This window comes from Nerophis ophidion, linkage group LG13, assembly GCF_033978795.1.
Source record: "Nerophis ophidion isolate RoL-2023_Sa linkage group LG13, RoL_Noph_v1.0, whole genome shotgun sequence".
In the NCBI taxonomy this organism is placed as follows: Eukaryota; Metazoa; Chordata; class Actinopteri; order Syngnathiformes; family Syngnathidae; genus Nerophis; species Nerophis ophidion.
In genome coordinates this window covers 2517756-2530255 of record NC_084623.1, presented here as the reverse complement: position 1 = coordinate 2530255, position 12500 = coordinate 2517756, and the positions used below count along the sequence as shown (strand labels likewise).

The following is a 12500-nucleotide window of genomic DNA, read 5'->3' as shown; positions in this document are numbered from 1 at the left end:
CTATTTTCTTAATGTATTTTTAAAATTTTGGTCATGGATTATAAATATTTTAATAGGTCTTTAAAATATATATTTTTTATATTTATAAAATATTTTTGTAGATAACGGACGTGTACATCAATATTTCACATTCATCCCAAAGGGTTAAAGAGGACGATACTGGCACGACCACTAGAACTAATATTGCTTGTGGCTAATTAGCCAGGTGAATCCCACTCCATTCAGTAAAAATAGATTATTTACAACAAATTATTGTTCAATTAAACCTGTCCCGATCAGATTTTTTGATATCATCAAAAAAAAGTATGGGATAATATCAACTTGCATGTAAAATGTGTGATATCATGTGTGATACAAGCAGTCCTGCAGCGTGTTTACTTGTGTGATATCATGTGTGATACAAGCAGTCCTGCAGCGTGTTTACTTCTGTGTGATATCAGGTGAGATACAAGCAGTGCGGCAGAGTATTTACTTGTGTGTGATATCATGTGTGATACAAGCAGTCCTGCAGAGTGTTTACATGTGTGTGATATCATGTGTGATACAAGCAGTCCTGCAGCGGGTTTTCTTGTGTGTGACATCAGGTGAGATACAAGCAGTCCGGCAGAGTGTTTACTTGTGTGTGATATCATGTGTAATACAAGCAGTCCTGCCGCATGTTTACTTGTGTGTGATATCATGTGTGATACAAGCCGACCTGCAGAGTGTTTCTGTGTGTGTGATATCATGTGTGATACAAGCAGTCCTGCAGCGTGTTTACTTGTGTGTGATATCATGTGTGATACAAGCAGTCCTGCAGCGTGTTTACTTGTGTGTGATATCATGTGTGATACAAGCAGTCCTGCAGCGTGTTTACTTGTCTGATATCAGGTGAGATACAAGCAGTCCGGCAGAGTGTTTACTTTTGTGTGATATTGTGCGATACAAGTAGGCCCGCAGAGTGTTAATTTGTGTGATATCATGTGCGACACAATCAGTCCAGCAGCGCGTCGACTTACGTGTGATATCATGTGCGATACAAGCGGTCCTGCAGTGTGTTTACTTGTGTGTGAAATAATGTGCGATACAAGTAGTCCAGCAGCGCGTTGACTTACATTTGATATCATGTGCGATACAAGTAGTTCTGCAGAGTGTTGACCTGTGTGCGATATCATCTAAATGTCCTACAATAAGCAGACAATTTCATGTATTTTACTGAAGTCATTTACAAAAGTAAATAGGCTAGCCTATAGACAACCAGGAGCAAGCAGCTACACAACAGCTAAGCACACAATCGCACGCAAGCTAGACATAGGTAATGATATCGCAGTGTAAAATAGCACATTTGTCAATACAAACAAATGAAATGTACAAATAATTATAGTTACATATTACTTACACATACAACATCTCCAAAGTGTTTTAGAAAAAATCCAGTAACAAACGTGTCTGCATCATTCAACTAACTGCATCATGAGCTTGCCGTGCTGAATTATTGTGACCACTAGGTGTCACCAACAAAACAATGACAACGCTTGCTGCCCGTTTAGGCGGATTTGGATTGTGCTTCATGGCTGTAAGGTGTGGCCTCACGGGCGCTAATGCTAGCTGGACGTTAGCTTTAGTGGAGATGACTTTTGTCTTCCACTCTAACATCCGAGTAGGGCCTCCTGCAGTGTCGTATGATCTCTGAGCATCAAGCGTGTGTGTGTGTGTGTGTGTCTGTGTGTGTGTGTGTGTGTGTGATGGTGTGTGATGGTGCAGGTGCAGAGCGAGGACAGCGTGCTGCTCTTCGTGGCCGCCTGGACCGTCACTGAGATCATCCGCTATTCCTTCTACACCTTCAGCCTGCTCAACCACCTGCCCTACCTGGTCAAGTGGGCCAGGTAGGCGGCCTTCTTTGTAGTCCTTGACAAAGCAGCGCTGCCCAAACCTTTTCCACCGAGGCTCTCAGATTGTCAAACCAGAGGATGCGGCGGCCATTTTAGTCGTATTTACCTTCAAAATGAATACAATGTATAGATTTTTATTTGTATTTATTTATATATACATTTTTTAGATAGAAAATGCAGTTGTCATTTCACGGTAATGCTGAAGAGTCAAAGCTGAACTGAAATGCTAGCGGTTAGCATGCAGGCCAGATAGCACCAAGTAACAAACAATATGTACAAAGTGAGCTAAAAAAGTTATTATGTTAATAGCGCTGTGCTAACATTAGCATGTTCACAGTTAGCGTTAGTGGAATACCAAAATATGACACTGCGATGCATACTTAGCTAAACAAAATCTAGCATGCTGAGTTGCTACCTGTAATGTGTCCAGTACTAAATAATATTACTCTGAGGTGTGTACCTGGAAATTGTCTTTAAAATGCTAGCCTGCTAACGTTTGCATGCATCAAGTAACAATATATAAATAATAATGGATTATGTAGTACTTTTCTATACACTGAAAGTGTTTCACTGAGAACCCATCACTCATTCATTCACATTCAGCTGGGATCGAACCCGGAACCCACAAGTTGCTGGCGCGGCTGTGCTAACATCTGAGCCACGCCGTGACCGAGGTGTATGCCTACAAAGTGGCTAAAAAGAAGTCCTAGCGTACTGACGTTAGCATGCTAACAGATACAATTCAAGTAACAAATGATTTGACACTCGGGTGTCAAATCATTTGACTTTTGCCACAATTACAAATCATTTTTTGTAATTGTAGCAAACAAAAAAAGATAGCATGTTAATGGTATCATTCGTCAAGTAGAAAAATTATTTGACACTTAAGTGTATACCTGTAAAATTTGTTAAATTAAAAAAAAAAGTTAGCACACTAACATTAGCATGCTGACAGGTGTCATTCATCAAGTAACGAATTATTTGACGCCAAAGTGTATACCAGTAATTGTAGCTTAAAAAAAGATAGCATGCTAACAGGTATCATTCATCAAATAAAACGATTTGACACATAGGTGTATACCTGTAAAATTAGTTAAATAAAAAAAAACTAGCATACTAAGTTTAGCATGCTAACAGGTGTCATTCATCAAGTAACAAATTATTTGATGCTAATGTGTACACCTGTAATTGTGACAAAAAAAAAGTTAGCACACTAACATTAGCATGCTAGCAGGTATCATCGGTCAAGTCATAAAATGTTTGAGGCTGAGGTGTACAACTGCAAAATGAGCTAAAAGTGTAGCATGCTAACATACAAATGCGAAGGATTATGCCGTGGGCCGTTGAAAAAGGAGCTCCGGGCCGCACTTCAGACACCCTTGTTGCTAAGCAACCAACCTGTCATTGATTGTTTGATTGATTGGTGTGCGCAGGTACACCTTCTTCATCGTGCTGTATCCCATGGGCGTGAGCGGCGAGCTGCTGACCATCTACGCGGCCCTGCCCCATGTGCAGAAGACGGGCCTGTACTCCGTCACGCTGCCCAACAAGTACAACTTCTCCTTCGACTACCACGCCTTCCTCATCCTGGTCATGATCTCCTACATTCCACGTACGTACACTCGGCCCATTCTTTAACCACACAAACTCCAAATACTATTCAAAAACTTAATAATAGTGGAGGAAAAGAGGTGAGATAAACATAATAATAGTGGAGGAAAAGAGGTGAGGTGTAGCGATTAAAAAGTGTCAATGTTTACACTAATAACTGAAAACTGCCATGCTATTACTTTAAAACTGGCTTTGCTAAAACATAATAATGAATCAGAACCAATGTTATTGTTAATTATTGACCTATTTAAGGCTCCAATTACTTCACATCGAATATTACACTTTGACATTTTTGGGGGAAAATATTAGATATTTTGTGTTTTTCCCATAAAAAACAGGCTGTGTAATAAAATAAAAAATCCAAATAATAAAAAATGTTGCATAGTTTATGTTGCCATTAAAAAAAATTGATTTTCTATGATAAAAGGGAATAAAACACAAAATAACATTTTTAAAAAACTTACAATTGACTGATAGATCTGAAGTTGATGTAAAGATTTAATTGTTCAAAGTAAAAAAAAAATAAAAAAATGGTATGACTTATTTTTATTAATGGGACCCTTTTATATCCCTGAGAATTAAGAGTGGTATTTTTTTTAAACTATCATTGCTCAAAAAATAATAATGAATCAAAATCTATTTTATGAATTATTGAATTATTTAAGGCCCTGATTACTTCACATCACACCTACTCAGTGGCCTAGTGGTTAGAGTGTCTGCCCTGAGATGGGGAGGTTGTGAGTTCAAACCCCGGCCGAGTCATACCAAAGACTACAAAAATGGAAGCCATTACCTCCCTGCTTGCCACTCAGCATCAAGGCTTGGAACTGGGAGTTAAATCACCAAAAGATGATTCCCGGGCGCGGCACCGCTGCTGCTGCTCACTGCTCCCCTCACCTCCCAGGGGGTGATCAAGGGTGATGGGTCAAATGCAGAGGACACCTTTCACCACACCTAATGTGTGTGTGTGTGACAATCATTGCTACTTTAACTTTAACTTAACATTTAAAATTACACTTAAACTGAAATTATTGGGGAGAAAATATTGCATATTTTGTGTTTTATACATAAAAAAAAATAGACTGTGTAGTTAGTACATAGTGTAATAAGTACATCGTGTAGTAAGTACATAGTGTAATAAGTACATAGTGTAATAAGTACATAGTGTAATAAGTACATAGTGTAATAAGTACGATGTAGTAAGTACACAATGTAGTTAAGTACACAGTGTAATAAGTACATGGAGACACAGCAATCAGGCTGCTGGGCGCCCCACAGTGTTGTGTCCATGTGCCTCACAATGTTGGGTTCACGTGCCCCGCAATGTTGTGTCCATGTGGCCCACAGAGTTGTGTCCATGTGGCCCACAGAGTTGTGTCCATGTGGCCCACAGTGTTGTGTCCATGTGGCCCACAGTGTTGTGTCCATGTGGCCCACAGAGTTGTGTCCATGTGGCCCACAGTGTTGTGTCCATGTGGCCCACAGAGTTGTGTCCATGTGGCCCCCAGAGTTGTGTCCATGTGGCCCCCAGAGTTGTGTCCATGTGGCCCACAGAGTTGTGTCCATGTGCCCCACAGTGTTGTGTCCATGTGCCTCACAATGTTGGGTTCACGTGCCCCGCAATGTTGTGTCCATGTGGCCCACAGCGTTGTGTCCATGTGGCCCCCAGAGTTGTGTCCATGTGGCCCCCAGAGTTGTGTCCATGTGGCCCACAGAGTTGTGTCCATGTGGCCCACAGTGTTGTGTCCATGTGGCCCACAGAGTTGTGTCCATGTGGCCCACAGTGTTGTGTCCATGTGGCCCACAGAGTTGTGTCCATGTGGCCCACAGTGTTGTGTCCATGTGGCCCACAGAGTTGTGTCCATGTGGCCCACAGAGTTGTGTCCATGTAGCCCACAGTGTTGTGTCCATGTGGCCCACAGTGTTGTGTCCATGTGGCCCACAGTGTTGTGTCCATGTGGCCCACAGTGTTGTGTCCATGTGGCCCACAATGTTGTGTCCATGTGGCCCTCAGTGTTGTGTCCATGTGGCTCACAGAGTTGTGTCCATGTGGCCCACAGAGTTGTGTGACTAGTGTTGTGTTGTGGTCAGTGTTCCCCCAGCTCTACTTCCACATGGTGCGACAGAGGAAGAAGGTTCTGGGCCACGCAGGCGACTGCAGCAAAGTGGAGTGACTCCTCCTGGCTGGCAGCAAACAGGAAGTGGACCAAACCAAATGGACCAGTGATTTCATCTTTTCCTCCCAGGGTTTGTTTGCTTTTGGATTCTTTTCAGTTCTCTTGATGAAGTCCAGCTGTGTCGCAGCTAAAGATGCACTGATGGAAACAGCGCTTCCTTCAAGTAGAACCCCTCTTTATTTAACTCTTTCACACACTTTTTGCCTCGCTGGCTGTAACATTTTGCTTTTATCTGTGATTACAAAAAGCTGCCCAGGCCCTCTTGTTCCCTTTATTACTTTGGAGGTCCTCCACAAGCTTCAAAACAAGCATCATTTGATATTTTTAGTGTCCCGCACATGGACTCTCTAGCGCCCCCTTGACAACTTGAATAAATATAGTCCACATTTTAACCAGCTGGTCCTGGGGACTCGGACCAACTGAGCCGTGGTTAAAGTGACACGTACTATAGAGAAGGGCCGCCGTAAATAGCGAAGGATTTTTTTCCTACACCACAGGATGTGGGCGTGGCCAGGCGCCAAACTTTGATCCCATGGTTTGCCACAAAACGCTCAAACACTCGTAACCCGGCTCCACAATCCGGTCCACATCAGGACCATGACGTGAACAGCTAAGTAGTTTCCCCGCTCCTTTTGTCCCGTCCAAGTCCTGACTTGCACTGTGTGACCCTGAAGGACTGCTCCTGGCAACTTCATCCATGTCTTCAGTTGAGTGCCAACAAGGTAGCATTTCTTAAACCCTCTCTATGCTCACATATTCTTTCCTGCTAGCAACTCGCCGGCGACAACAAGATGTGGGAAATTCCACGTTTTCTAGATGAAAAGTCCATTGAGGAAGTTAAAAGGTGTGGTTTATATGGACAGAAAAGCACAATGTTGTGTTTTTGTCACAATAGTTGGACTCATTTGGTACGTGAGCTTAGTGAATTTGTCATAAAAGTGTGTGAACTGAAACGTGACTCTAGTCCTTGTCATTTATGCTTTTCTTTCATGCCACTGACCATCTTCATGGTGCATGTCACTCCTTACTTACAAACCTGCATGTATGAACCTCCATGTCCCGTTACAACGTGGACCTGATGATTACTTTAACGCACTGGTGTCCAAAGTGCGGCCCGCAGATAATTCTTTAGCATTCTGAAAAGAATATTACAAAAAAAGTGGAATAAAAGAGCAAGCAGGTGAAATGTAATGAGAAAAAGTTGCAATGTTTACTACTAACACAAAACTGACTGTTTTGTTTCTTTTAAACTGTCTTTGCTTAGAAAATAATGAATCTAAATCAAAAAATAATTTATTGACCTGCTTAAGGCTGTGATTACATCAATTATTCCACTTTCAAATATTTTGGGGGAAAATATTGCATGTTTTTGTGGGTTTGGAATTAAAAACTTAAGTTTTCTATGACAAAAAAGGCATAAAATAAAAAGCCCCCCAAAAATTATAAAAATGTATAATCAACAAATTAATCTGATGTTTTTATATAGATTTGTAGGTTGAAAAATAGAAAATATTGTATGACTTTTGGATACCCGGGAACTTTAGTGGCATTTACATGACATAATCTACTCAGTGGCCTAGTGGTTAGTGTCCACCCTGTGATGGGTAGGTTGTGAGTTCAAACCCCGGCTGAGTCATACCAAAGACTATAAAAATGGGAGCCATCACCTCCCTGCTTGGCACCCAGCATTAAGGCTTGGAATTTGGGGTTAAATCACCATAAATGATTCCCGGGCGTGGCACCGCTGCTGCCCACTGCTCCCCTCACCTCCCAGGGTTGATCAAGTGTGATGGGTCGAATGCAGAGGACAAATTTCACCACACCTGGTGCGTGTGTGTGACAATCATTGCTACTTTACTTTAACTTTAATTTTTTTAAAACCCTAAATGCACAGAAAAATAATAATGAATCAAAATCAATGTTATAATTTATTGACCTATTTAAAGCTCCAATTACCTCAAATATTCCACTTTGAAATATTTTGGGGGAAAATATTGCATATTTTTCTGTGTTTGGCATTTTCTATGACACTAAAGACATAAAATAAAAAGACAAAAAAAAAATTAAATGGAATCGACAAATCGATCTGAAGTTTTTATAGAGATTTATAGGTTGAAAAATATAAATAATCTATGACTTAATTTTTAACAATTTTATGAGTGGGGCTCATTAGGGGCGGCATGGCGTAGTCGTAGTGGATAGAGCGGCCGTGCCAGAAACCTGAGGGTTGCAGGTTCGCTTCCCGCCTATTGACATCCAATTCGCTTTGCCCCCGGTGCCGCTCACACTTGTGAATGAATGATGAATGAATGATTGGTGGTGGTCGGGGGGAACGTAGGTGCAAACTGGCAGCCACGCTTCCGTCAGTCTACCCCAGGGCAGCTGTGGCTACAGATGTAGCTTACCACCACCACTGTGTGAATGAATGTAGCTTACCACCACCAGGTGTGAATGAATGTAGCTTACCACCACCAGGTGTGAATGAATGTAGCTTACCACCACCAGGTGTGAATGAATGTAGCTTACCACCACCAGGTGTGAATGAATGTAGCTTACCACCACCAGGTGTGAATGAATGTAGCTTACCACCACCAGGTGTGAATGAATGATGGCTTCCCACTTCTCTGTGAGCGCTTTGAATATCTAACAATAGAAAAGCGTGATATAAATCTAATCCATTATTATTATTATTATTATTTGGACCCCCGGGAACTTCAGTGCCATTTTTTTAAAAACCTTAATTGCTCAAAAAATAATAATGAATCAAAATCAATGTTTTTATGAACTATTGACCTACTTAAGGCTCCAATTACATCAAATATTCCACTTTGAAATATTTGTGGGGAAAACATTTAATATATGTTTGTCATGTAAAACTGAAGTTTACTATGACAAAAAAGGCTTAAAACAAAAAAATATATAATTAGTAAAATCGATCTTATGTTTTATAGAGTTAACTGGTCGAAAAATTAAAAAAATAATGTACGACTATATTTTGAGCATTTTTATGACTGGGACCTGTTTGGATCCCGAGAATTTTTGTGGATTTTTGTGGTCATTTTTAAAAAATGATAATGAATTCAAATTAATGTTATGAATTATTGACTTATTTAAAGCTCAAATTACACCACATTAAATATTCATCTTTGACATTTTTTGTTTGGAAAGTATTGCATAAATTGTGCTTTTACCATAAAAAGGCACAAAAAAAAATCTAACTTCAAATCGACAGATCTGAAGTTGATCTAGTAAAAAAAAATTTAAAAGACTTATTTTTAACATTTTTATAACTGAGACCCTTCTGGGACCAAATTTGAGAGGAGCCCTAAAGGTAACAAAAATATAGATATTGTATTGCTTTTGAAAATAAGAAATAGCCAAAATGCCTGCTTTGATTTGTCACTGTGCGGCCCTCAGGGTAAAAGCCCTGATTCCACGAGTTCTTTTTAAAAGTGATTACAAGTTAATTAGTTCTGTTTCTTGCAATGATCGTGTTTTGCCCAGCCAGCTGTGCCTCAAGCCCCGCCCACTGCCAGACGGACAACCTCGCCATCCAATGGCAGCGTGTGTCTAACTAGCCCCGCCCCTTTTGCGGACCCCATGGAAGCGGCGGGGGGAGGGAGAGGGGGCGTCCCGCTCGAAGCTAACAAGGACCGCAGCTTCACATGTTGGCTAGCCGGGCAAGAGACGCTGTTTGCCGGCGTAAAGACAGCCGAGAGCCGAGAGGCCGCACCGTACTCAAGTACCCGAGCTGAGCCCACGCCGGGATACGCTGCTCTCTCCGTGCGTGTGCGGCTTTGGCGGCCAAACGACGCCATGGGGTCCACTCTCTCCTCCCCCGCTGAGGCGAACATGTCTCCGGGGAGCGAGCGGCGAGGCTCCCCCTGGATGCCTCCTAATTGGGCCCAATGAACCCACCTGGAGCTAATGATATCCCGCCAGAGGAGCACCGAGGTCCCCGGTGTCTTGGATTGATTTTCCCCCGGATGAGCGCGCACTTAGAATGAATGTTCGTCGCGGTGACGTGTTTAAATGTAAAAGAGTGTTTTTGAGTCGACCATGTCCAGATCCAACAGCGTGAGTCCCCCCGGGGCCGGCGGGCCCGAGCACAGGTCCGCCTGGGGCGAGTCGGAGTCGGCGGTGAACGGCCGTCCGTACTCGGCCAGGCGGCTGACCCGCGCCAACAGCCGCTGGAAGGACGACGATGACCCGGACCGCCCCCGGCCGGTGCCGACCACCGTCAGCCGGGTCAGCTTCCGCTCCCGCTCGGCGTGGCAGGAGCACGGCGAGGAGCCGCGCGCCAAGCCGGCGGAGGTGGCCGAGCTCAGCCTCTCTGCGGCGGCCTGCTGGAGCGGCGTCATGCGCGTCTTCAGCTCCAAGAAGTTCCGCTCGGACAACCTGGAGCGGCTGTACCAGCGCTACTTCTTCCGCCTGAACCAGAGCAGCCTGACCATGCTGATGGCGGTGCTGGTCCTGGTCTTCAGCGTCATGCTGGTCTTCCACTGCTCGGCCGGGACGCCCAGCCCCAGCCTGCCCTACGTGGTGGTCTTCTCCGGGGCCATCTTCCTGACGCTGGCCCTCATGGTGGCGTGCAACCGCAGCGGCTTCCAGCAGGACCACATGTGGCTGGTCTGCTACGTGCTCATCCTGCTGGTGCTGGTGGTGCAGGTGGTGGGCGTGCTGCTGGTCCGGCCCCGCAGCGCCTCCGAGGGCATCTGGTGGACCGTCTTCTTCATCCACGTCGTCTACACGCTGCTGCCCGTCAGGATGCGAGCCGCCGTCGTCACCGGCCTGCTGCTGTCCGCCGTGCACCTGGCCCTCTCCTGGATGCAGAACGCCCGGGACCCCTTCCTCTGGAAGCAGGTAAGACCTCACGATTCAGGGTCTTTTCACCTCCAAAACGAGTTTAACGCGTGAGAGGCTAACATCCCTCCACGGTGCTTCCACGAATTAAGTAAGTTTGTTACAAGTAGTGTTATCACTGGAGGACGAGTGGACAATGACTAGTTCAACATGCTGCTCTGCACACAGCTGAGCTAAAGCTCTGGATCGATACAAGTATCGACCACAATGATACCAAGTCTAGTCTGGTCAATACTACAGTGGTTAGATTTTTGCCACCACAAGATTGTTTTGTTTTCGTTATTGTTGACAAAACTCAGGAAATAAAAGACAATACTTTTTGCTTTTGCTGAATTATTTAGCACTATTTGTTTTTTTTATTGCAATTTGAATACTCTTTCAGGGATTCTTCACCTTTTTGACCTCAAGCCCAACTTTTCCCTCTCAAATATTAACACTGTAATCTTACTCTTGAGTTCGATCGTATTTAATAATTGTATTTAACATTCTTACAGTTTATTGTCAAACGGTATGAGAGCATGTTCATCACAAATATTTGTATTTATTTAACACAAACCTGAGGCTGAGGTCTGGCTGATTAGTAAAATAAGTAAATAAACTGCATAAGAAGGCACTTGCATGACGAAAAATACATTTACTCAATATGTTTCCTAAATAATATCAATTAAACTAAAGCACAGATGAAAACACAGCTTCACCATTTAGTCATCATTTTTGCGCTTAAACGTCTCTAGGAATTTAGCTCCAGACTTCTTCTGTTTGTTTGATATTGTCATTACTGCCACAAGTGGTGGAAAAGTGTATTACAACTGAGTAATGCTGTGGCCCCCACAACTGAGACATCAATCAATCAATCAATGTTTACTTATATAGCCCTAAATCACTAGTGTCTCAAAGGGCTGCACAAACCACTACGACATCCTCGGTAGGCCCACATAAGGGCAAGGAAAACTCACACCCAGTGGGACGTCGGTGACAATGATGACTATGAGAACATGATACTGTGATACTGATGACTATGAGAACATATGAGAACATGATACTGTGAAAGATCAATCCATAATGGATCCAACACAGTCGCGAGAGTCCAGTCCAGACATCTTTAATGGAGGCCCCCTGGTGAAGAAACACAGCCCTAAGAGAATGTCTAGCGAGCTGCACATCAAAACCACATCTTTGTGCTCTTATATCCATTGTCAAATCAAAATCTGGATACTTTATTTCAGGGGTGTCCCATTTATTTTGCACCAAGGGCCACAAACTGAAAGGTCAAAGTATGCAGGGGCCATACTCATATTTTTATAACAAACAAAAAAAAAAGCTTGAAACTGATATATTACTGTTGGTGACTCGGTAAACACGACTACACTTTATAACATCAGAAGATGCTACGTTTGTTGCCAGTTGATTTTGATGAAAAAAAAGTTTCTAGAATGAGTCTTTCTCAAAGTACAGTAAGCAGAAGCAATATAAAATATGGCCAAAAATATATATAATTAATAACAGACAGCACTGCCACTGATTGCTGAAAGGAGTCCTGCTATTCCTTGCTGAGTTTGTTGCGGTGTTTTGTCCCTGGAGGCTGTTGTCATGTGACCATGCAAGGAGGGCCAAGGAGTCGTTTGGCGTGGCCCAAATAATAACTGCTGCTTGGTTACATTGTCATCTCATTCAAAACACATGTCTGACGCTGATTTTAAAGTTATATGTATTATTTAAATGATATATGTATGTATGTATGTATATGTTTAAATTAGTATGTGTTAGGGGTGTAAAGGTACACAAAAATGTTGGTTCGGTACATACCTCGGTTTAGAGGTCACGGTTTGGTTCAGTTTCAGTACAGTAAGAAAATAAGAAAATATACATTTTTGGGTTATTTATTTACCAAATTTGCAAAATCTTCCACCAAATATATTTTTCTTAGTGTAATATTGGATGTGAAGTAATGGGAACCTTGGATAGGTCAATAATTCAT

At 42.8% G+C, this 12500-nt stretch overlaps 2 protein-coding genes across 3 annotated transcripts in view; both read left to right on the top strand.

The window, feature by feature from the left end:
* The window catches only part of hacd2 (3-hydroxyacyl-CoA dehydratase 2), a 14102-nt gene extending 7490 nt beyond the window's left edge, over nt 1-6612 (top strand). Inside the window, exons 5-7 of the mRNA XM_061918190.1 lie at nt 1744-1865; nt 3305-3483; nt 5574-6612. Of these exons, the coding sequence (XP_061774174.1) occupies nt 1744-1865; nt 3305-3483; nt 5574-5656 (384 nt within the window). The 3' untranslated portion in view covers nt 5657-6612. The remainder of the gene's footprint in view (nt 1-1743; nt 1866-3304; nt 3484-5573) is intronic.
* Nucleotides 6613-9275: 2663 nt separating this feature from the next.
* adcy5 (adenylate cyclase 5) overlaps nt 9276-12500 on the top strand; it is a 42523-nt gene continuing 39298 nt past the window's right edge. Inside the window, exon 1 of one of the 2 annotated variants that reach the window (XR_009809219.1) lies at nt 9276-10522. Coding sequence is in view for 1 of the 2 variants with exons in the window: in XM_061918186.1 (XP_061774170.1) it covers nt 9719-10522 (804 nt within the window). In the remaining variant the exon portion in view is untranslated. The remainder of the gene's footprint in view (nt 10523-12500) is intronic. The other variant, XM_061918186.1, reaches the window with a different exon arrangement.